At 36.2% G+C, this 26,801-nt stretch overlaps 1 protein-coding gene across 1 annotated transcript in view; it reads right to left on the bottom strand.

Moving 5' to 3' along the window:
* gpc1b (glypican 1b) overlaps window positions 1-26,801 on the bottom strand; it is a 63,913-nt gene that overhangs the window by 10,115 nt on the left and 26,997 nt on the right. Inside the window, exons 2-3 of the mRNA XM_042718916.1 lie at window positions 14,699-14,857; window positions 6,435-6,826 (exon numbers count right to left, since the gene is read on the bottom strand). Of these exons, the coding sequence (XP_042574850.1) occupies window positions 6,435-6,826; window positions 14,699-14,857 (551 nt within the window). The remainder of the gene's footprint in view (window positions 1-6,434; window positions 6,827-14,698; window positions 14,858-26,801) is intronic.

Here is a 26,801-nt window from a genome sequence, read left to right as displayed (position 1 = left end):
CTGAACTGGAACACATGAGAATAACTGAGTTGTCTGTGGAACCATTTGAAGGAACCAAAACTGCAGAAATGAGTCATAATTTCCGAACACTAGTAGGGACTTGTGCCTAGAGATTCTAAACATTGTAGGTTTAAGATCTGAAACTTGCAGAAAGACTGAGTTTTCTATTGCAGTGATTAAAAAAAGACACGGCAGATGGAGAAAGGAAAAGAAAAAGCAGTGTGAGATGAACTCATCCTTCACGTACGGTTAAATATCTCTGATTATCAAAACCAAGCACTCACAGCATCTCTAGGCCTGTATCTTATTTGCCATACAGCCTTTGCATCCTAATGAGGACTCTATTGCACATATGCCAGAATCTATTTGGCACCGAAATCCCAAAACAAAGGGCTTAATAGAATTAGCGGTTTAGCTAAAGCTATGATAGCTAGAGGTTAATGTCAGCAACCGTGTCTAATGTAATCCTTTCATCTGTTGCCATCTTATCGCCTCACGTTATTAATTTCAGTCCCGAATCAGAGACCCTGGGGAGCAGATTACACACGTATCCCTGATTCCTGATGATTAGAAGAAACTGCTGGGATACGTGTCAGGAAAACATACCAAACAGACCACAGCAAATCTGATCAAGAGGTCTGGAGTAACAGAACAGGATACAAGCGCAAAATTAACTGAAAACACTGTTGGGAGATTTTTCTTGGACAGAAATTAAACATTCTTGGACCAAACCTCCCTAACCAAAAAGTAGCTCAAAGAAGGCCAGACTAAATTAGACTTAATTAAGCTTAAATAGGCTACTGTCGTCTCTGTTTATCTAAAGTGGTTTAGGAAGTATGTTGTTTGCGTGGAAAAAACTTTAAGTCAAGCTGAGTTTATTCCACTGGGTGGCAAATGTTGTTAAAAACTGTTTCTTATGAGATACCAAGTTGTCTTCCTTGAGTTGCTTGGCTCTTATGCTCACCAAGCCTGCAAAATACAGTACAAACAGTAATATTTTGAAATAGAATTATTATTTAAAATAAAGTTTTTCTCTTTTATATATATTTACATTTATTCCTGTGATGGCAAAGCTGAATTTTCAGCATCATTCTTCAGTGTCACATGATCTTTCAGAAATCATTCTACTATGCTGACATATGACACATTCCATAAGTAAAATGGTTTGTGAATAGGGTTTCACACCACGTTGTCTGTTTCCCAAAAATTTGAGTCAGTAGCATTATCTCTGTAGATGCGCAATCAAATCATTTGAAGTTAGAGTGCTGAACTATTTCACAACACTTCAGAGAAGATCACTTGTTCTCTTGAGAGCTCAGACTATGGTTAAAAATATCGCCAGAGCTTATTGCTCTCATTACGCTTTGTGTGAACAATCCATAATTATAATCTGCTTTAGGGAAATTAGTAAAACCAACATGAAGCAGAAGTACAGATTTAGAGAATCTCAAATAAAAACAGAAAGAAAAAAAAGTTAGTCTGGAGGTTTTTCAGACTGTAGTGATAATTACATTGAAATAAATAAATAACAAATAATATCCTTGCTTTCTAAAAATATCTAAACATCCCTAAAACAAGCTAAACTTAGTTGAACAGCAAAATTACGAATAATAGTTATACTACTTATTTTCAGAGAATATATTTTGTGAGAACCAAAAGTCTGAGATCACAATGAAAATAGGGATGTTTCCTTTTTCTTTTTTCTCCCCATTTAAACAAGGAAATAAACATAAGGAAATGTATAAAAATGTAACACAAAAATGAGTATTTATGAAATACAAAACTCTTATAAAAAGAAAGAAAGAAAGAAAGAAAGAAAGAAAGAAACAAAGAAACAAAGAAACAAAGAAACAAAGAAAGAAAGAAATGACAGTAAAAACAGTAGCATTGTAACCAGTTTTTCATCTTAATACTTGTTTGGAAGAACAGCATTTATCTGAAATAGAAATCTTTTGTAACATTATAAATCTCTATATTGTCACTTTTGATGACTTTATTGGTCCCTTGCTAAAATAAATAAATACTTTACTGATCCCAAACTTGTGAATGGTATGCTCTGAAACTAAGTCTTAATATATAACAGTTGCTCAAATCAAATGCATCTTGTTTATTTGTATAATTTATCACCATAATGATTTTTAGATGTTTATTTTTTTTGTGTGTGTGTTGAAATTAGAAATGTTAACAAATGCATCACAACTGACATTGTCTGAGCCACACTCTCATTACTTTCTGCATTCAATGGACCCTAAAAGCCAAAACAATTGCGTCATGATGCCTTATTTCCACATTCCCAGCTGTGATGGATCTGTGTTCAAAAGCAGAAGGCCTGGTCCTGTGAGGTCCGCTGCTTTCGTCTGCTCTAGATCGTTAGCTTTTTAGCCAAGGCTCATCTTATCCAACAAAAGCCCTGTGTTTCAGAGGATTCTCATGCTATTTATTCATATTCACACAATATTTGCTAATTATTGCTGTTTGATTGTCATATTGAAATGCTATAGTACTTCACATCAACAAGAGGTGGCATTCACAACCCACTTCTACCATGTACTGCAATGTTTTTTTTTTTTTTTTGGGAGGAACAAGGCTTTCTTTGAAATACAACTATAAAGTACTCTTCTAATACCATGTAATACATTCATTTTAGTACTGTAGTATATTTCATATTACCATAGTATTGACATCTGATACCATCACTTATACCACAACAGTATTAATGAACTTTAAAGAATACCATGGTATTACCACCAAAAACACATTTTCAAGGGATTTTTATGTTGATACAATGGTAATTTCTTTTTTAAGACTTTTGACTTTTGTTTGATTTATTCCTTCATTAACATATGCTTAAAATTCTTGCCAATGTCTTCCCATCCGTCGTCTGATTTATAAGGCTCTACTTGTTCTTCTGTCCTTAAATGGCACGGCGCAGTCTAGATGTGTTCTCTTCACAGACGATCTTCTCTTTAGTAATTAGAAAGAAATATGGCTGCGCTCCTCCCAGTGTGTGGAGAAAGATGTGCTGCGACTGGCCTACTTCTGAAGTCACAGGGAGAACACGTCATCCTTAATAAAAATGAATAAAACGCAGGAACAACTTGAGAGGAAAGAAGGGAAGGCCAGCTGTGCTTTTTCTCTTTAATTCTTTCATTTCCTTCTTTTATTTCAGGCTAATACTCATCTAATACTTGTTCTTCTGCTTTCTTTCCTCTAAAACTCTTTCTTCCTTTTTCATCTCCTGAATGACCACAAGCAAGTTACAAGTTAAGCATTCTGTGGTATAACATTGAGTTTCACAGAAAATAATGTCAGTGTCCATAGCCTAAGCTGTTTTATTCGACATTAAGTGGGTCGCCTCATTGTGGTGGTCATATTTAGATCACATGACCAACAAAAATGAAAACTGTTATCGTTTACTCACCTTAAAGATGTCTATATTAAATATAAAAGAAGATATTTTTAAGAATTTTGTTAACCAGACAGTTGCTGGTCCTCATTGACTTCTCTAGTATGGGAAAAATACTACTGGAGTAAGAAACTAAAAATATTTTTGTTAATTGATATTAGTTAAAATTAAATAGTATATAAATATTAAATGTAAAATTTATACTAAACGAAAATTTGAAATGCTGCATTGACAAAAATATAAATTTTAAGGAGAAGCAGCAAAATGATCAACTAACTGGAACTAAATAAAAATAAAAACTGTAACTACTGTAAACTGAAATAAAAATAAATAAAAACTTATATAAATAAACAAAAACCACAATTATTGCTTAAAAACACAGAGTGATGAGTCTAAATGAATTTCTGTGGTAACCGACATAGAGCTTAACTTGCATTAAAAACGGAACAATCCATTAAAGGAATTGGTGAACATAATGCCTGATTAAATTATGCATGAGTTCACAACAGAATAGAATGAAGGACTGATTATTTAACAGAAAGCAAGTGGAGGAATATATAGGAGCAAAACAGCACTAATAGGGATGAACTTTCTGTTATAAAAGAATGAAACCATGTCAGCCTCATTCCAAAGCAATCACTTCTCGCAAGAGATAAGACAGTATGTTTAACCAAACCCTCAGAAGAAGAGAACAAAAGTAGAACGTTCAACTCCCTTTGGTGCGCACCTACAAAATAGTTTCATTCTAAAACCTTCGCTTGTTTCAGTAAATCGTGGCCACATTGTACAAAAATTAATTGTACTGATTTAATTAAATCAGAATGAAGAAACAACTTACTGTATTAACTTAATTTTCCTGTTTAACACTGTTAAGCTGCTTTGACAAAAAGCACTAGCTATATAAATAAAGAGGACTTGACTCAACATGTGCTGCTTTCTTAGAAATGGTGGGCAGGTTTTGGAATTATTCTTTCCCTCTTACACGATGGGGTTAAAAGACATCTCTTGGTCAGACAAAACAGACCGGAACTGGCAAATTAATCATTTCCCCCACCTCAGTTCATACACACACACACACACACACACACACACACACACACACACACACACACACACACACACACACACACACACACACACACACACACACACACGCACATACATTGCCCTTTTCAATATGCAGTGCTGGCAGTTTCTCTGTGTTGTCAACCTTGACTTACTTTGAAGAGGTCAGACACTGAGTTAGGTTCCCTTCACTACTCATTTAGATTTCAGGAGAGAAGATAACTGAGAAGGGGAGAAGAAAAGTGGAGGAAAAGAATGAGAAGTAAACAAGAGATGAAGCAAAATGGACAAAAACAACAAAAAGAAACCAAAGATCTATTCTTTATCAGTGATAATCTAATGTGTGTTTATGCCTTTGCAGAACCACTCTCAAATTTCCTTGAATGGAAACAAGCAGCTTGGTTCAGCATGGTTTGGAAGGCTTACCACAGGTTTGGAACAAAACAATAGTGAGTTAATAATGACAGATCAGAATAATGTTCATTTTTGGGTGAATTATTTATTTCTAATAGAAGTTGCATGGGACAGAATGAGAAGACCTTACCAGAATGCAATATTTGCTCACTCTTATTTAGCAACAAGCAACTTTTTTACTTTTTTACTGTAAGAATCTGATATATCGCTGTTGTTTCAAACACTAAATATGTATTCGCTCACATAAGCATTGAGAATTCTGATTCATTTTAATGGATCACCTTATTCAGATCATGATTCAATTATTCAAAAAAAATCATTAGAAATTCATGTTTGATGTTATACTACTGCTACTACTACTAATAATAATAATTTATAATTTAATTTATTCCCTTAAATTATTATTATTGTTGTTGTTTTATAACTTTTTATTATTACATCAAACATTTAGACAACAGCAACTTTTAATAAAAATATATTATTCTGCACATTTTATATTTATTTTGAAGATTTTTTGTTTTGTTTTTTTGGTGTGCAATATACTAATCTGATACTTAATTACATATTTGAGAAGATCTGTGATAGTTAGCTACATTTTATTAATTGACAACTGTTGTTGAACTTTAAAATTCTAAAAAGTAGCATGCTGTTTCAAAGTAGCTCCTCAAAACTGATAAGTAACCTCCAGTTCTCACTGAATGAGGTCAGACTGGTTTGATCTATCACTACTATTACTGTCTCAACACAATATAACAGTGTCGTGGTGCTATGTCTGTGGTTTGTTTTAGGTTTCATTTCATTTTTAAGTTTCCAATGTCAGAAAATACAGGTACTTTTACTGGGTAAGGAAACAGGATCTTGTCTCCAAGGATTTCAAACAAAACAAGTATGAATTGTCTTTACAAGAAAATGAATGTGTAGTTAGGATGAATCTGTAAAGGCAGCAGCCGTGCTTTGCACTGAGAGCATCTCCGTCTAATGTCAGCATTAATTGGATAGACACAATACTTTTGTTGCAGTGTGTGTGTGTTTGTGTGTGGGTGTGTATGTGTTTGTATGTACATTGATTGCCGGAGCGTCAGGGATATTCATTGTGTCTTGTTTTCCCGATGCATTGATCCTACGCTGTTTACCACAACGCTTCAACATTTACCTGTGTTTGGGTGTTTGTTTGTGTTCTTGGTTCTAGTAGGAGGTATAAGGTTTGTGCATTGCCACAGGTACAGTATGTATTATGAATGCAATGAATACTGAGAAGGAAATTATTCTGAAATGTATAACCAGGCACAAAACAACTTTTTCAGTGTCAAGACATTTTTCTTTCCTGCTGCATGAAGTGAAGAAAGCACAGCACATCACAACATATTTGATGTTTAAAGGAATAGTTCAGAGCAAAACGCAAATTTCATGACTATTTATGCAACCTCATACCATTCCAAACTTGTTTGCTGTACAAGTAGTGTGCTGTAAAAGTAGAAAGAGTGACCATAGGTTGAGAAGCATGACAAAATATTATGGAAACGTTATGAGAACGTGAGAATATGAATACCTGTGAGACCTTCCTGACCGCTTCGCCGCTGATCACCAGACCCTGCACAAACGTTCTGGCCGCAATGACCGTGCGTGTGATTTTGGTCTTGAGCTCTCTCGGCGTGTCCCCAAATGGCTTCAGCGTTTCTGACTGCTTGGCTACGCACTCCAGATACTCCTCTCCAATAATGTACTGAGGGTTTAAAACTTTAAAGAGTCTTTCCAGCAGACGGGCCCAGAATTCATTCAGCGCCTCCTCGAGATTGACACTGGACCCTCGGTAGTAGCGCCGAAAGTCTGAGTACAGATCCTGAAACACCTTTGTGATTTGGGAGAAAAGAGGTCCAAACCCGGTCTGGAAAGAGGTTTGGAGCGATGCTTCAGAACGGTTCAACAGCTCCAAGAAATAATCTGGAAGCACACAGACAAGATCATCATTAGATCAAAGTATCATATATATATATATATATATATATATATATATATATATATAAAATATTTTGCAGTTGTCGGGCACATCATCTTATATGATTATTTCCTTGAACTATATCTATGAAACAGAAGGGAAATGAACCAAAATATTTTTTCAAGCTATTTATCCCCACATAAAATCACAAGACAAACTGAAACAAATCTATAAATAAAATTGCATCTTAGACAATAGTCAGTTGTTAGTTTGTGCACAAACACAATGAAAAGAAATGAGAGAAATATGAACAAGTTTTTACACACACACACACACACACACACGCATACAAATGCAAAGATTTCAGAGGGAAAGTCGATCAGTATGAACTGTGTTATGTAATACAATGATATGATATCATAAGCTCACAATAACCCAGTCACACATCAGTCAATCCCACATTACCCACAAGAGAATGTTCAATCATAGAAAGATAGTGTATATAAGAATGTATAAATTCAGCCATGGGTCTGTACATTTATTACAATCATAACAGTGAACCCAAACCAGGTCAAAATTAATCTTTCTAAAACCACTTCTCCAAACCCAGAGACATTGCACCAATGGGATTACTGTATGTCTGTACTAATAAATTCTCGATGAAATACAGAGCAGTGTGCCATAAATAAGACCATTTTGTGTCCTACATCTGATTATGTTCACATTTATCATGCTTTTGAAATTGCCAAACAAATGAATCATAAAACATAATGCACACAGGCTCGATGAAGCATTTTAAAACATCTATATTAAACAGATCACTGGTCATTTGGTTATTCCAGCTGTACTTTTTTGATGAAATGATTGTAAATGGAATCAAGTCTAAATCGTATCACATTCATGTCCCCCTGCACTATGAGAACCCCACATCCATTTTCTCTCTTCACGCTTCGATGGACACTTTTCTCATTTTTTATTTTAATAAAAGTGTGTTACCACTGATGCAGGTGAATCTGTCTTCACTCCAAACGCAGGTTTTTATGGTCCACAAACGCCTGATTCGCAACACAACAGCCTGCAAGGCACAAATCTTATGGCCCTTGTGTTTTTGTTCTTTCTGCATTATAAAAGGCGTAACAATAGTTTTGATCTCAAACAAATTAAAAAAAAAAAAAGTATTAAATTCATTCCAGTTTAAACACAACTAAAGTTCAATCTTTCATTGTTCCTATCAAATTAATATGTATTCAAGGACATGAATTATATCAATATTGATTATTTTAATGGCTTATTATTTTAATGGGTGCCAGATTTTTTTAAAGGTTTAAAGGGAGGCGTGATCAAAAATGAGAACCGTTGCATAAAATTGATCCAAAGTGACAGTAAAGACATTTATAATGTTTTTATAAAAGATATCTATTATCTTTTATAATATTATATTTTATTATCATTATCTAATAAAAAATAAAAATATATATTTTAATTGCATATTCTGAAATCCTAGAATAAAGTATCATGATTTAAACAAAACAAAACAAAACAAAACAAAACAAAACAAAACAAAACAAAACAAAACAAAACAGTAAAACTGCTTTTAACATTGTAATACATTACAGGAAAACATTACATTTTAAAATATATTAAAATTGAAAACAGTATAAATATTTTATTGTACAAGATATTGTAAATATTGTAAAAACAATATATAACAATATATATATTTTGAAGTGCCAAACAGGTCAGAGTTTTACATTTTACATAAGATATAATGCAGATTGTTGGTTTCTTCATATGAGTTCCTCCAAAAAAGAAAGTCATACAGGTTTGGAACAACATGAACGTGCATAAACGATGATAGAATTTCTATTTTAGGGTAAACTAAATCTTAAATTTTCTGATTATTTTTTGGGGTCAGTGTATGTGGTGAGGAAATATCCAGACTTTGAATAAAGTGAAACTGATATAAAAAAAGAAGGTCCTCAAAAGGTAGATACCCAGTTCTTTATATTCCTGTCACACTCCTCTGACCCTCCACCCCCTCACTACACCCTTCTTTGCGCTCTCTCTCTCATTCCCCCTCTCCTCCATCTATCTCTCTGACAGGCGCGCGGGCGTAATGATATCAGCGGCATCGTAACAGAACACGCCGGGCTGTTAATTTGCGGCCGAGTCCATGATGGAGAGACAAGCAGCTGGGGACTACAGAGTGATGGAATGAGAGGAGAGAGAGAGAGAGGAAGGGATGAAAGAAGAGAGGGACTTGAATGTGATTACATGTAATTGTATTTGTGCATTCTGACAAAGTGCTGAATGACTGAACTAAAGAAGCACCAGCCCCTCCTCATTTTATTCAATATTTTAAATGAATGCACGCACACACTGACCTTTGAAGCTGTATTAGTGTGAGGACCTTCAAAGACGTCATATTTTCCTAAACAACTTTTATGATATTTTGCTAGCCGATGATAATTAAAGGCCAGTTCACACCAGGAACATTAACTATAACCACAACTATATTGGCTTCAAAACCAATGGACGATAACATTCTGCTTATTATAAGTGGGTGCTCCAGTTTTGTTGCCTGCTGCTTTAAATGCTCAAGCTCTTTAAAGTTGGGTGGATTCTGCTTGGCTCTCAATGATTTTATTGTTCAGCTTTTAGAAAAATTGTTCTGAAATTGATTCCATTGAAATTGTTTCTCTGTGTTATTGTTATAGCTGTGGTGTGGTTCTCATAGAGAATTAGAGTGATTTTTAAAGCTTTATAGTTAAGGTCTTTGCACACTGAGTCCGAAATTCTTGTCCGAAATTTTCACACTTTAAAAAATAAATAAAACCTCACTTTGTGTCAATCACGTTTACACACTGCCTCCACACTTAAAAAAATTTGGAGCAGGTTAGATTTTCTGCCTTTTCACATCCATAGCAAGCATTTTGATAGGAAAGTATGACAAATATGAAAAAAAAAAATGAAATTTTCAGACAAAGTGTGCAAGGACATTAATAGTTAAATATGATCATTGGTGTAAATTGGCCTTCAACAAATGCAGTAGGTCATACAAAAATGAAAATTCTGATGTTCTTATGTTGTTCCAAACTTGTATGAGTTTCTTTGTTCTTTGTGAACACACACACACACACACACACACACACACACAAAGATATCTGAAAGACATGTGAGTACAAAGAGCTGGTAACTAAACAGTTTCAGTTCCCATTGACTTCCATTGTATTGACAAAAATGCGTGGAAGTCAAAGGGAACTGAAATGGTTTGGTTTTGTCCCTTGTAGACATTACACTCATAGACATTATTTAGTTTAAAGCATTCGGCCAATTTATAAATAAATAAATATACAGTATACATCACATTTGGGTACAAATTACAATTACATTACATCAATCTACACCTCGCATCAGAGATCATGCATTTGGAAAGTACATACTTTATGGTCACAGAGGAGCTCTTTAAACCACGCGTGCTCTACTTCTGAGGAACTCGTAAACTCTACAGCTCTTAAATCAGACAGTGCACCAGCTGTGGCCTGAATCTCCACCTGATAACATGTATGTCAACTGCACGGCTCGAGTCTCCACAGGTGCACACACAGGTGTCTCTACATGTCAATGCAGCCTATATAGAAAACACTAACAAGTTTACTATGACACTCCAAAGTTTTGGTCAGTAAGATTAGTAATAAGTCATTTTATTCAGCAAGGATGCATTAAATTATTCTAAGGTGACATTAAAGCCATAAGAAGAAAATAATCAATACAATTTTTTAAGAAAATAATTTTATCTTATATTTGAATTAAGAAAATAATTGTAATAATCATTTTTAAAAATCCAGAAACAACTGTTGAACAACTGTTTTTAACATTGATAAAAATAAGAAATGCAGAAAATCAGTATATTAGAATGATTTCTGAATGATCATTTGATACTGAAAATTATCTAACTATTTTTTTCTGTATTTTTAATCAAATAAAAATGTGAATTGTAGTGTATTTATATATAGAGAGATTAAGTAAAGCAATAAGGGTAGTAGGGTTGGTGAACATAAAAAGAAAGACTTCCTTTAGTATTTTATGTCTTCAATCAACAGAAAGATTATTCATGTTGGCACACACACACACACACCAAAAAAAAAAAAAAAACGGAAATTGTGGTCACTGTCCTAATAAAATTCTGTGAGCATGTGTGAGGGGGAGACAGACAGAGAGAAATGTCTTTGGGATCATAGGTCTGTGTCAGCGCAGGTCTTCCTCAACGTGATTTGCATGTCAACATGAAACAACCAATACGGACACGCGACAGAGCAGCTGTCCTTGTTGCAAATGACATCATCGGAGGTGACCTCCAACCAGTGGTGGCTCATCGGGCGAGGCAGGGGAATTTTCAAATCGGTGGAATTGAAAATATTCTTTCAAAATATCTACACTTGAATTGCTCAGCTGTTATTCAACCTCAAAATCATGACTATAATAAATGCATTCAGCTAAAAAAAAATATAACTAATTCATCTGCAGTAAATTCAGACAAAAGCACTTGTGACCTTCATAAATTGAATTATGATCTGTTAAAAGAGATTTATTATCTTCTATGCTGCGGTTTGATTAAATCTGTTGTCTTTAACACAGACACGTGTATCTTCAACAACTTGAATTTGATTGACTTCTTCTATCAGTTCTGTTAAGCTTTATATCAAAATGTGGCCAGATGTTTTCTCTGTGTATGTGTGTGTGTGTGTGTGTGTGTGTGTGTTCTTGTTTATGCTACATTGTGATGACCAAATGTCCCCACAAGGATAGTAAAACCTGAACTTTTTGAAATTGTGGGGTCAGGCCTGTTGTCCCCACAGTAGAGAAAATAATAATAATAATAAAAAAATGATGGATGGATGGATGGATGGATGGATGGATGGATGGATGGATGGATGGATGGACGGATGGATGGACGGATGGACAGAAGAACAGAGAGACAGAACAATGGATGGATGGATGGATAGAAGAACAGATAGAAAACACAGAGAGACAGAACGATGGATGGATGGATAGACAGAAGGATAAAACGACCGATATAACAACATAGAAACAGAGTGATGAATGGGTGGATAGACAGAAGAACAGATAGAACAACAGAGGGACAGAATGTTGGGTGGATGGATGGATGGACAGACAGATGAATAAATAGAACAACAGAGAGACAGAACAATGGATGGATGGATGGATGGATGGATGGATGGATGGAAGAATAGATAGAAGAACAAAGAGACAGAACGATGGATGGATGCATAGACAGAAGGATAGAACGATAGATATAACATAGAAACAGAATGATGGATGGATGGATAGACAGATAGAAGAATAGATAGATCAACAGAGAGACAGAATGGTGGATGGATGGATAGATGGACAGATAGAAGAATAGATAGAACAACAGAGAGACAGAACAATGGCTGTATGGGGGGATAGATAGACAGACAGACAGACAGACAGACAGAGAGAACGATAGATAGAACAACAGAGAGACAGAACAATGGATGGTTAGACAGACATATAAAAGGATAGATCAAACAATAGAGAGACAACAATTTATGGATGGATGGATGGATGGATGGATGGATGGACGGATTATACTCAAGAGATTACAATCTCACCTACACGACTCTTCGGTGCCAATTTCCTCTTCTAAATTATTTTATTATGAAGCTATTACTGAAACTACAAAAATGTGAGAGAAAGAATGAAAAAGAACCTGAAATCAATTTAGAAATGACAACAGCATCTGAGATTTATGATTTGAGAGTCTTAGCCCCAATTTGCTGTAAATTGATCTTTTTTCCAGACAGTAAGGGATGAGAACTGGAAACAAATGGCCATGTCTATGACAGCACACATGATTCATAGAGCCTGTTTTATTATGTTTGCACAAAATCTTGTCACATATTGCACTGTTAATGCCTTTAGTCTTTCAAATCTTACATAAATAGCTGCACACACACAACAACAGACACACAAGTACAGAAACACACAGACACACACACTCACACACACCCTGGGTATAATCCACCATAGCTGCTTACTGTGCCAAGCATAATTCATGCTGGGAAACACACACTGACCAGATCTCCTCCCTGTGCCACAGCACTTGGGAAATAATCACAGTTCAAGCATTCTCACCACAAACACACCACATTATGTGTGTGTGAGAGAGTGTGTTTATACACACACAGACACACACTCAGGACTCCTGGAGGTAAACTGGCACAGACATGCTTTAAAACCTTAAATTGGCACTTATGAACTCCAGAACGACAGAGACACTGACTTTTTTTTAACTTTAAGTAGCAAAGTCACCATATGTACAAAAACCCAGTAACAGAGAGAAATTTCAGCAGTTTGTATCCTTCAAATTCAACAATGATTCTAGACATTACAAAAGTTTGAACATTGCTACATATTCTGCCTGTCCTCCAGTCTACTCTTCATAGCATTATAAAATGTTTTCCTTGCCCGGGAATAAATAATTAAACTGCTATATTTGGCCAAGCTCAAGATTAGGGGTGTAATAAAGTCTCCACTTCGGAAGCAAGCATAATTTTAATCTTTGATTTTGATTATACCGTCCCAATAACTGTCCCAATCATATTTCAAACAAACAGAAAAATAAGTATAATAATATAATAAAATAAAAATATTTTTAAAATAAATAGTTGTTTATTATTAATAATTAGTATTATTAATAAAGCCAAAAATAATATCAACAATAATATTCCAGTTTTGAAAAAACATTTCTATTTCATCTTTTCCCATTTTTTACATGCACAAATTTTGTTTATAATAATAATTATTATTATTAGTAGTAGTAGTAGTAGTAGTAGTAGTAGTGTTGTTGTTGTTATTGTTGTTGTACTGTTTGTTTATTTAATGGTAAAAAACAGAAAATGTAAAAAATAATATAATAATAATTATTATTATTATTATTAATAAATAACTTTGTTTTTCAATTATTTTTCAAAATATTGTATTATTTTTCAATAATAATAAGAATAATTATTATTAAAGAAAACACAAATATTTTTTGAAATTACCATATTTATTAAGTATAATGTACACCACAATACTGTAGAATTATTGCCTTTGATTGTATTATTATTATTTTTTATTAATATTATTTTAATTTTAAGCTTCATTTAAGCTTCTTTTTTTAAGATTCACACATCCAAAACAGCAAAACACACACACTTATTGCATTTAATTGTGTAAAGCATGATTTGATGTCATTGGAAAGTTGTTTGTTCCTAACAGACAGAACTAATCAAAACAAATCACACCCACACACACCAATCAACACAAAAAGCAAAAACACTGATTAAAACGCCTACATAGAGTGAGAGAGAAAGATACGATTATAAAGCCAAATAAAAACAGTGAGAAAAACATTATCTACATAATATATATATATATATATATACACACAGACATTATACACATTATTGTAAGAAAAGTGAAAGTGTGATGCTGTCAAAAGATTACTTGTAGGGCTCGATCTCTGCTTCTCCAAACACAATCACTCAGGTAAAGGATGTGAATAACATTCACACTCACAGGCATGAGTGTGAGTGAGAAATCCACACTGTTACTACACACACACACACACACACACACACACACCTACAGCGAGACCATCTGTCTAACGTCGTTAGGAGGTTTTTATCAGCGCTGCTCTGAGATATCAAGCACAGGTCTGTATCGACAAACAAATCATCAGTTTCTCAACAAGATTTAGTCCAGCGGACCGATTCTTCTCGCCATCATGAGCTGCATGAGGAAAGAGTCTGTGTTGTGTTATTTGATGTTACTCAGGTGTAACTCACCGTCAAAGCTCTTGAACTGGCTGTTGAGAGAGGCCTGTAAGGTGCGTCCAGACTCCTTCACCTGAGTCTCAAACTCTCGTTGGCTCAGGTTCAGAAGGTTCTCCTCCATCCCAGATGTGCAGCAGGTGTAACCCTGAGAGCAAACCTGCAGGTGCTCACCTGAGACAGAAAAAGACCATTAACAATGTTAACATGACTGTTAACTATCAACAATCTACATCCATCTGTTTATTCATTCATCCATATAACCAAAGAAAGAAAGAAAGAAAGAAAGAAAGAAAGAAAGAAAGAAAGAAAGAAAGAATAAGATAGGCTTACACTGGTTTATTGCAGTGATCTGTGGACTGTAATTACACACAGATCCCTGACCTAATCTGAGCACTTACACATGCTCTCTGAAGCAGTATTAGTCTGCACACACACACACACACACATTCACATGATTGTGTTTTGTGCTGTTTTAGAAGGCAGCAGCAGATGGTGGTGTACCAGACACATATATAAGAGTAAGTATTTTCCTAGTAAATATTATCAGTCTGCATATTACAAAATAATATTACATATTACAAATAATACATCTTATAAAAAAATCAACCCCCAGCGTTGAAGCTCTGAATGTGTCAGCTCTCTGACTGACAGCTGAACATCACAGCATAGTTACATAAGAGAGTACAAACGATTTTTATGACAAGGGGGTTGGAGGGGGAGGGGGATAAATAGTAATTGAAAAATCCACTCAATCGACCCTGTGTTTGGTCAAATATCCTACTATAGAAGTGATGACACGGTCAGTCGATATTAAAACTCTGTCAAACAATGTCCATTCCAGCTCATTGCAGCTGAGTAGCATACAAAGAAATTATTGCTAATTAAAAACAGTAATTTAATAATAATAATAATAATAATAATCTTTGTATCATTTAAAAAAAAAGTTTCTATTTTATTTCTATTTAAATTTTATTTTATACTATTATTTATAATAAAAAACAATATTGTAAAAACAATAAATATTATTTTGCTCTTTTTTTAATGATAAATAAATTATTATTATTATTATTATTATTATTGCCCCTCTCTTTAAATGAATAGTTCACAAGCAATATTATACATAAAGGACTCATATTTAAGCAATAAACAATGGTTTGAAGTTAAAAATCCCTTGATGGATTTGTTAATTAACATTAATTGATGGACTGGAGTACTGGAATATTGTGGTGTTTTTATCAGCTGTTTGGACTCTCATTCTGACGGCACCCATTCACTGCAGAGGATCCATTCGATCCGTTCTGATGAAGAAACAAACTCTGTCTACATCTTGAATGGCCTAAGGGGAAGTAAATTTTCAGCAAATTTAAATTTTTGGGTGAACTATTTCTTTAAGCTCTAATGGATCATCCAAATGCTTGTGCCTACAAACATCTCGGTTCTTTTAAAACATTTTAGCAATTAGCAAACCACATCATTCTTATATAAGCTATCTTGGTCCATAGAGATGTGTGTATTTTTGTGTTAGTGTGTATATCTTGTGTGGTTTGCCATGGTTGTCAGTGTCAAAAATGTGTGTGTCTACCTATGACTTGTGTGTGTGCGCACACGTGTGTTTGTCAGCGGGTGAGAGTACACTCTGTCAGAGACAGGATTCTTTTTCTAATGAGCTGGGCTGTCAGCCATTTCTATCCTAAGCCTTTTCTCCAATCCAAGGACAGAGGAAGAGAGAGAGAGAGAGAGAGAGAGAGAGAAAGACTCCAGCAGCACAGTTCATTTTCCACTATCACATATAAAAGCACACAGCAAACAGATGGAATTTAATGCAGGTCTTATCAGAGCTTAATGTTACTGCTCAAGAAGGTTTACAGGCACTTGAACACTTGATGAAACCCACACAACCAATGTGTTTGGCCTCTAACATCCAGCACATCACAAAGAAAACAGAAAACATGGAACTGATCAAATGTGTTGCTGTGAACATGGATTGGGGGAGGGGATTAATATGGAAATATATGATTTATTTTGTGAGGCTGTGGACTGACTCACTGTAGCTTCAGCAGTCAGAAAGGGCATTCATTTTATCATTTATTTCATGCAGTTGCATAAAATAAAATAAAAATAAAAATATCATTCTGTCACAGGAAAATGCTAATTCACACAGTAACAAAATAACATAAAATAAAACAGATAGTTAAAATTAAATAAATAACAAAACAATAATAATAATAATAATAATAATAATAATAATAAATAATAATAATAATAAAATAATAAGCAATACAATTAAATAAAAATAGCTAACGTGATGATTCAGATTGTTGCCACTTATTCCACGGTATGGAAAAGTTGTAAGTAAAATAATGCTGGGGAATATATATATATATAATAGGGCTGTCAATGTTAACGCATGCGCTTAATTTTACAATTCTTAACGCGCGCGTTAAATTTATTTAACCCAGTTAATGCAAAATTACTGACGCACAATTTCTATTCTAACCCATTAACCAAATCTGATTTTTTCAGATCATTTTAATATACATATTAATTTAAATATATAAATAAAGTAATAAATAAATAATGATAATTTCTGATTGCCATCTATTTCACATTATGAAGAAAAAAAAAAAAAAAAAAAAAAGGGCATTCCGATCATATGAAAATGGTTGGAAAGAATTGATTTGATTTTATCCTAATTAAATATTGATTAAATTAATGTTGCTGTTACAAATTAATAAATAATTGATATACTACAAACTCAAGATTTATTGACATTTATCATTATCATTTACCCTTTAATATTTTAACAGCCTAGTTCATCAGGTTAATATATACACACACACAGGAAAATACACTGTTGCAGAGGTGGCAAACAGTTTTTTGTGATCTTTTGGCAGTTAGTATTCAGTGTTTTGGCCGCAACAACCCCTGTTCGATTCAGACTCACGGTGTGCTTGCTAAATTACCCCTCAGAGATCAATAAAGCACATCTCTCAGTAAAGTGAGCTGGGCTGAAGTTCTATTCCGCCTCAATAAATTAGAGTTAATATAAAATAGATTACTCAGTAGGTAAAACTGGAAACATCTAAACATCTTCTGGTTTCTGCCTAGTGCAAACTAAAAGAAGAGAGCGAGACATTTACATTTTACATTTACATTACATTTAATCATTTAGCAGACGCTTTTATCCAAAGCGACTTACAAATGAGAACAGTAGAAACAATCAGATCAACGAGAACAACAACGGTATACAAGTGCTATGACAAGTCTCAGTTAGTGTAGTACAGAACACGTAGCCAGGGGTTTTTTTATGTGACCCCTAATATAAAGGTCTTTTATGAGACCTTATGTGACCCCTAATAAAAGCATTTAAAATGGTGAGTAATGCCGGTGGTGTTTTTCCCTTCTAAGGTCTCTCATGGCCCACTAACACACACACACATAGTGAGACTGGAAATTGAAGAAAGACCAATTCACAGACCATTAACTTATCAGATAACTCTAGGGAGGAAAACTCCTATTAGAATCCAATTAGAGCACAGAATGAGAATCCAAAAAAAAAAAAAACCTGTGTTTGTGGGGTGTGTGTGAGTGTGTGTGAAAGAGAGAGAGAGAGACTGAAAGAGATGAGTGAGTTAATTTTACCAGGGAGAGGAAGGAAACGTTCGCCTCAAAAGTTGTTACACAGATAAAACATCAAATGAAACACACAAAGCCTGCAGACTCTATGAGTAGCAGCATCACCACATTCAAGAGGAAGTTATTATGGATATCAGTCTTAAAGAAAACCCTCAGAAGAGGACATTTATTTACATTCCCAGAATGCATTTCCTCCCTGCCTTTTTGTCATGTGAATGTACACTTTAAAAAGATTTCAGTTGGTAAGATTTCTAAAGGTTTTTGAAGTCTCTTGCTCACCAAGGCTAAATTAATTTACGTAAATAAATAAATAAATTAATTTAAAAAAAAAAATACAGTAAAAACTCAAGTCATTTTGTGAAATATTATTACAATTTAAAACAAGTGTTTTATATTTAAATATTTTAAAATGTAATTTATTCCTGATGGCAAAGCTGAACTTTCAGCATCTCTACTCCAATGTCACACGATTCTTCAGAAATCATGCACATACTGTATGTTGATTTGAAGTTTAAGAAACTTTTATTATTATCAATACTGAAAACAGTTTTTGCTATACATTTTGTGGAAACCAATATATATATATTTAAGGATTCTTTAATGAATAGAAAGTTTAAATGAACAGCATTTATTTGAAATGGAAATCATTTGTAACATTATAAATGTTTTATTGACATTTTTGATACATTTAATGCAAATTGGGTGAATAAAAAATATGAATTTTTTCTTTTTATTTTTTTATTCTCCCTTCTCCATCCTGGCATACAGGCCACATAAACCAAAAAAAAGGAAAAAAATAATAATAGTAATAATAAAATAAATTTCTTTATGTCAATTCTAATTAAACTAAAAGCAACCCTAACAAGACCCTAAGAGAATTTACATAACTCTTTATTCACAATACATGCACATAAACACAAAATCAAATTATATATTTCCTTTGAGGTATGTAAGAAATAGCTTGGGCAATTTGGGCTCAGAAAAGACAACCCTTCTATATGTAACATGCTTGCTACACCACTGGCATTTTAAAATCTTTTGCTAACCGCTAAACACATGACTTCCTATGTTACTGTAATCCCTTTCACCTCTACGAGCCATTGAAATGTTTTACAGTAAACACAGTTATTACCTTTAATTTCCCAAACAAACACTTCCTACCAATCATACAAAAAAAATCAACAAACAAACACACAGACAGCCAACCAATCATTCAATCTACACACACATACGAGAGGATTTGGTTGTTTTCAAACTATAGGGAAGACATTTTAGTAATTATTTTAACTTCAGCACATCCTTAGCTGACATTGCAGGAGCATCATGATTAATGATAAGGTCAATGCATGCTAGAGAAAAAGTGTGTAAAGCAGATGAAATTCAGTAGCATGTCTAAGTTTGAAAACGTCTCACATACAGTACACACACAGAGAATGAGTTAGAAGCAGGGAAGCACTTTATCTGAGTGATCTAATATGAAACATTTAACAAGCTAGCTCTTCACCACCCAATCAATACAACACAAGAGCCCTCACACCAAAACACAATTGCATTTCAGAGGTATCTGATAAATGAGTTTGCCAATGGCGTGCATTTCTCTTAACGATCCACCGCAAATAACTGCAAATGCGAAGCTCCATGTCTTGCATTAACAAGAGCATTTGAAGTCTTGGGAAAATGGGAAGAATCCTCTGATAGCATCACTCATCCATATACACACACCCTACAGGACCTAACTACCTACTGCACAAAAGTGTAATGGAAGTGTTTTTGAAAGAAGTTTAGTATGCACACCATGGCTGCATTAATTTCATACAAAACAGCAATATTGTGAAATATTATTACAATTTAAATTCACCATTAATTCCTGGGATCTTCAGTGTCACATGATCCTTCAGAAATCATTCTGATTTAGTGCTCACGAAACATTCCTTGTTATTATCAATGTTGAAAACAGTTCTGCTGCTTAATATAGCTTAATAAAATGTGAGAAATTTGTGGAAACTGTGATTTTTTTTCAGGATCCTTTGATGTATAAAAAGAAAAACTGACATTTTGTAATATCTCATATTTTGACCAATTTAATGCATCCTTGCTGAGTAAAAATATTAACTTCAACCTCAGACTTTCATATGGTGCATTATATTGTTTTAAATGGCTGTCAATGCACTGTAAAAAAAAAAAAAAAAAAAAAACCTTTTTGGTTCCAGATTGATGTAGCTACAACTTAGCAACCAGCCTAGACTAGGTTAACTAGATTATGCTAACCACACCTGTTCTCGCATCTCGCAATCTTACCAGAGCTCAGCTCAGTCATATATGCACATCAGAGTATTTCTGGCTTTAATAATGTCGCTCGCAACAGATGTGAGGAAGTTGAGATATCATACGATAAGAAGTTGAAAGATGTGACCCTTTCTAGTGAGATTCACCTTTAAATAAAAGCCAGACAGAAATCCCACCCACACGCTGTTCCTCTCTCTCTCACATACACACAGAGAGAGAGAAGTTATCAGGAACATGATGGATTACAGCACGTTTTAGAAATGAAGCCTGAACAGACACACACACACTGGCATTCAGTATCAGTGAGCTGTATAGCGTGTTGGGCAGAGAGACAGTACAGATGATCCGGTGTATAAAACCAAACACAGGATTATCACTGTAACATTTTCCTGTCTGCTACTGGATCACAGCCTTTATCTCTGTGTGATTATTTCCTACAAATTCAGCTAACACATTTAGGGGGGTTTAATGATTTTTTTTGTGCACATCTGCATAGAAGCAAATTCACAAAATATATCATGCACATAGAGAAGAGAACGGTTAAAAAAAAAAAAAAATAATTTTTGCCCATGCACACGGATATACTGTAAGTCTATTATATCATTTGGTCATCATTTGATGAATTACCAGTCCCATGATCAGTACAAAATGTACACAAACATCCAAAATGCAAGCTTTCTTTAGACCAAAATGGCACAAAGTAGATATAAGTAATGCAAGTTACTTAATCACATTACTGTTTTCAAGTAACTAGTAAAGTAACACGTTACTTGTTAATTTACAAGAAAATATCGGAGTTACATTTTCAAATAAGCAGCGGCAGTTACTTTTTTCCCATTTATTGACTGATGGCTGTTTGAGCTGCGCCCTCTACTGTACATATGAGAATTTACATTTCATTCAGACTGAGATGTATTCATTTCACATTTTTTATGTGTGAAAGGGCCAAACAGGGACAGATTAACCCACAGGCCTACCAGGCATGTGCCCAGGGCACTAGACCAGAGGGGGGCCCAGACGAAATACTGCTCCTCCAGGAACGCGATTTCAACCATGTCCCCTCAGGATTTTAAGCAAAGTGGATTTTGAATGCAGCTTCCAAAAGACCAAAAATGGCTGAATAATATATTTGATATGATAAGAACCTTCAGTGCAGCACAGCATCAGCTGCCAAATTTAAATATGCATTCGTGCTTTGGCTTGGGCAAAGCCAGACACGTTTTTACAGTGCTGCGCATTGCGCATAATAACCAATCACACAGGATTCTGTTGAGCTTATGAATGCAATGGCCAATCAGAGACATTCAGATGACTCATCGGTGAAAAGCCTGTGTTATGTTCAGTGCGCGCGCTTGCTGACTGAATGCTGGTCTCTGGAAAATTCTCTCATCATAAACAAAGTGCAGATGTGTGTACGATGTAAGTAAGATATTCATTTCACAGTATAAACAGCTTCAGTGATTATAATGGGAGTTTTTGAGAGTGCCTAGACTATATCTAGACAAAAGTTAATATTCTTTGATAATGCAAATATTCTTTGCTCTCTTTATGTAAAATAAAGTCTTATAATTAGTAACTTACAATGTTTTTATTAAATTTACTTTAAATACAAAGTCTGTCGTATTAAAAATATTATATGACATGACACCCATATCTAGTACAAGTTAAAAGAGGGGTTTTATGCATAGGCTAGTTAATAGATTACACTAATATTAGGCTACTTTTCCCATAGCCCATTATAGATAAATTAACAAATGATCTATAAAGGTGCAAAATGTATTTACTTATATTTAAGAATCGTGATATTTTATGATATAGTTAACAAATTTGGGAAAATTTTGAATAAAAAAGTAATAAAATTTCAACCGAGGGGGGCCTTTAATCGGTACGTGCCCAGGGCACTGCTGTGTCATAATCCATCCCTGGGGCCAAAAATATAACTTTTGATATTAAAAACAAACAAGCAATACTTGCCCAGATGAAAAAAAGTAACGTAATGCAGTAACACAATTAGTTACTTTTTTTGTAATGCATTACTTTTAAAAGTAACTTTCCCCAACACTGTTTTACACAGAAATTTAATTTGAATAAATTAATAGATTTGTAAGTAAATTTTTATGTGACAAAAAATGGGAGAAAATCCATACAACAAAACGTGATGAACTGTCCTTATTCTCCTCAAATCAAACATGGCACTGTTCATTGTGTCAGTGATGGATATGAAACATCAGTGATACATAATTTCATCTTCAGGAACTCAAGCTGTGTCGGAGAACGCTTTGGGAAAGCCCTTCACCGTGACCGGCCCTGAATCATGTGTGTAATCAGTCCAATGGATGGGCGAGACGTCATAGGTGGGTGACGTCAGAGACCAGGAAGCTTAAAAGCACGTGCAGCAAAGCCGGGATTTAGCCTTCTGTCTTTCAGCAAGCGCTCTGTGTGTATGTCAGTCACTATTTGTTTGTGAGTCTTATTCAGTGTTGTTTTTCCACTGATAAGATCCATTATGTTACATTACTATTACGAGGCAACGCGCATATTACATCATTTCGGTTTTTGATGTGAATCTTTCTACTGATGTTTGTTTGACTACATTTATTGTGAGGAATAAAATGAAATATTTATCTGACTATGAGAAGTTAGATATACAGGGGCTCTCGGGATAACATTTTTCGAGTGAGAACATGTGTTTACCTCTCTTCCTCTGAGGAGGTTGAGGCGGTCAGCAAGGGCAGCTGGGTGGGAGCAGTCACAACCCTACCGTGTTCCAGCCCTTCGTGCTGGGGGTGTCACTTCTTGTACTCCACAGAGTCTAGAGTCAGAGTGGTGCTCCCAGGGCGAAGGCTTCAAGCGGAAGGCTGTTCTGTGGACGTCATTCTTGCTTGATAGTCTCCATTGTAAATGTCCTGGCGCCTAAGGCCTAGGACTTCTTGAGGGCCAGCTCCCTCTGGGAAGAGTGGTGTACACTGCATTACACGGTGCCCGTCTCTCCTCAGTGCCCTCAGGAGATCGATCTGCCAACCCTGCCGATGTTCCAGGGCGCAGCAGTCTCCGGCGGGCGCTTCTCTCAGTTACTGCCCGGAAACGTAGCAGTATTAAGAGGCTCGCTACCTCTACAGAGGTCTCTAGAGCAGCTAGTATGGTCATCCCCTGCTGGTCTGCCACTTCAGGGCACTGAGCTAGCTGCTCTAGGAGCACCAGAGGCCAGTCTCGTGAGACTGGTTCCCTTAGGAGGTTACAAGGCGGTGTGGGAGCTCCTGCCAAGTGTGCTTTATTGGGTCCTGCCCCGAGCAGGCTCTGGTCTAGTCTTCCTAGCAGACGATGTGTGTCTGAGGACCGTCGTTTTTAATAGGAGACTTCAGCTTTGAGAGTCCTGATGCTGTGGCTCAGGACCTCGGAGGGCAGACCCCTCTGGGGAAGAGCTGTGTACACCGCATTACATGGTGCCCGTCTCTCCTCAGTGCCCTCAGGAGATCGATCTGCCACCAGATGACACCAGAGATTAGTCTTGAGAGACTGATTCCCTTAGTAGACTATTTGGCAGCGTGAAAACTACTGCCAAACGTGTCTCAATGGGTCCTGCACCCTGTAGTGAGAGGCCACAGAATCCAGTTTGGTTCTCCTCCGCCTCAATTCAACGGGGACTTTCCCACCCTGGTGGGCCCTGAGCAGGCTCTGGTAATAGAACAGAAGTAGACACTCTCTGAGGACGAAGGCCATTGAGGTGGTCCCTCCTTGCGTTGCAGATTCCGGGTCCTACAGGCGGTACTTTACCATTCCGAGGAAGGATGAGGTGTTGCGTCCTATTTTAGATCTGCCTCTTTTGGACCACTCAGTCAGGGGACTGAAGTTTACCATATCAACCACTAAGGGGGTCTGCGCTCACGCTGTTTGTCAAACTAGCATACCAGATCCTGTATCAGGGCAAACTCCTCTCACTGAGAGCATCTAACATTCCTGGGCATCTGAATATGGGAGCAGGCATCCTGTTGAGGCAGGGGCCGAGGCCCGGGGAATGGATGCTTCACCCCGAGGTGGTGAAGCAGATATGGAGAATGTTTGGCCAGGCTCAGGTGGACCTGTTTGCGCCTCGAGAGACATTGCACTGTCCCCTCTGGTTCTCTCTCTGACTCATCCAGCTCCATTGGGGCTGGATGCCATGGTATAGACATGGCCGAGGCTTCGTCTGTACGTCTTTTTACCTGATTGCTCTGCTCCCGGGAGTTCTGGAGAGAGTGCGCCGTAACGGGGTTCTTCTGCTGTTAGTAGCTCCATTCTGGCCGGGCCGAGTATGGTTCTCGGACCTGATTTCCCTCCTCGACGGCACTCCATGGGAGATTCCCATCAGGAGGGATCTCCTCTCACAGGCGGAGGGCACTGTAGTCCATCCCCACTCAGAGCTATGGAAGTTATGGGTGTGGCCTCTGAGTGGGCAAAACTCATAGCTTCCGGTCTCTCAACCGAGGTTGTTGAGACCATCCTTCAATCCAAGTACGACTTGAGGTAGAAACTTTTCACTTCTTGGTGCAGAGACTGCCAGCTCAACCCAGTTAACTGCCCAGTTGGTACAGTGCTGGAGTTCCTGCAGGCCTGTTTCTCCACAGGGTTGACCCACTCCACCCTGAAGGTCCACGTGGCGGCCATTATGGCCTACTGCACCCCTATTGGTGGCCAGTCAATGGGCAGACACCCTCTGGTTACATGTTTTCGAAGGAACGAGATGCTGTGTTGCAGTGCCACACTTCCGGCATCTCTGCCGGCGCTTGCTTCATTCCTACAGGCTTATGCCGGCTTTGCCACACATGCTTTTAAGCTTCCTTGTCTCTGATGTCACCCGCCTATGACGTCTCGCCCATCCATTGGACTGATTACACACATGATTCAGGGGCGGTCATGCTGAAAGGCGTTCCCAAAGTGTCCTCTGATGCAGCTTCTCATTCCTTCGAGGAACCATGGTTACATGCGTAACCTGAGACGATTTCATGTCACTGATATCCAACCTGTGCGAAAGCCATTCATTCAACAGTTAGAGGACTGGAACATTTTCCGTTTAGTGACAAAAAAAATCTTTCCCTTCACTTTTTCCTGTTTCAGTACAAAAAAGCAGTACACGTCACTGACAGCAGGCCCTGTTAAATAGACAGGTAACGCTGAGATGACATTCAGAACATCAGGTTTTGCCGAGAGGAATCTGGATTTCCAATCCTACCACTTGCATCTGTCTCCCCTGTCTAGAATCACAAGCAAAAATCACTTCAGCTGAGCTGACTGGACAGTTTTTCACATGCAGCCTCATCAGCAGGCATTTATCAGCGTAAATGAGGGATCTAAGAAATGAACCGAACAAAAAATATGATAAGAAAACGCTGGGGGAAAACGCTGTCAGATATTGCATAATTCAACACTGAATGATGATACGAGAGTCATTCATTTATGAATTTTCCTAGAGAAATAATTGAGGGATTTTCTCAAAAAAAAAAATCTCTTTGCAGTTGCTTGGAAATTCAGTATTATAACCAAAAATTTGAAATATCTACAGTGTCTGGCACTATGTCTTCATTACTCAGCATAAGTAAACGAATGACAGTAAAGATAGCTTGCCTTGCAGTTAGACATTCAGGATCAGCTTTAAGAGGAAAAAAAAAAAGTCTTGTAAATGATGTTTAACTTATACATTTTTAGAAAATTAGTATATAACCTAGATGTTCAGATTCATCCTCAAAAAAATCAACCAAAATGTTGGTTTTCTATATTCTATATGTGCACTTGCCAGGGTAGTGAAACCAACCAACCAACAAAATAGCTAAATTAAACTATATATACTATAAATTATATATACGTCTATATACATATATAAATAGGTGCATGATTTCACTGACACACTTTTGCTTTTCCTCATATTATAGAGCACTCTTTGATATTTACTATTTTCAAAACTGAGGCAAAGATGAATTCAGCTGTATTTAAACACTGCAAGTGTACCAATGTATATGTTATCATATGCCACTTTGGTTTATATCATGTTAACATCGACGTATATGGCCGCGTTAAGGTATTTTAGAAAATAAAAGTATTTTCTGTGCTTACTTTATAGCAGATAGAGTCTTGAATGCTAACTACAAGGCAAGCTACGTATCTTTCCAGTGGTAGAATATTAGTGGTGAAAGTGAGTGAGAGGCAGCTGGGCTCTGCT

Source organism: Cyprinus carpio, chromosome B2 (genome assembly GCF_018340385.1).
Source record: "Cyprinus carpio isolate SPL01 chromosome B2, ASM1834038v1, whole genome shotgun sequence".
Taxonomy (NCBI): domain Eukaryota; kingdom Metazoa; phylum Chordata; class Actinopteri; order Cypriniformes; family Cyprinidae; genus Cyprinus; species Cyprinus carpio.
Note: the sequence above shows the minus strand (reverse complement) of the source record. Positions and strands in the feature narration are given on the sequence as shown.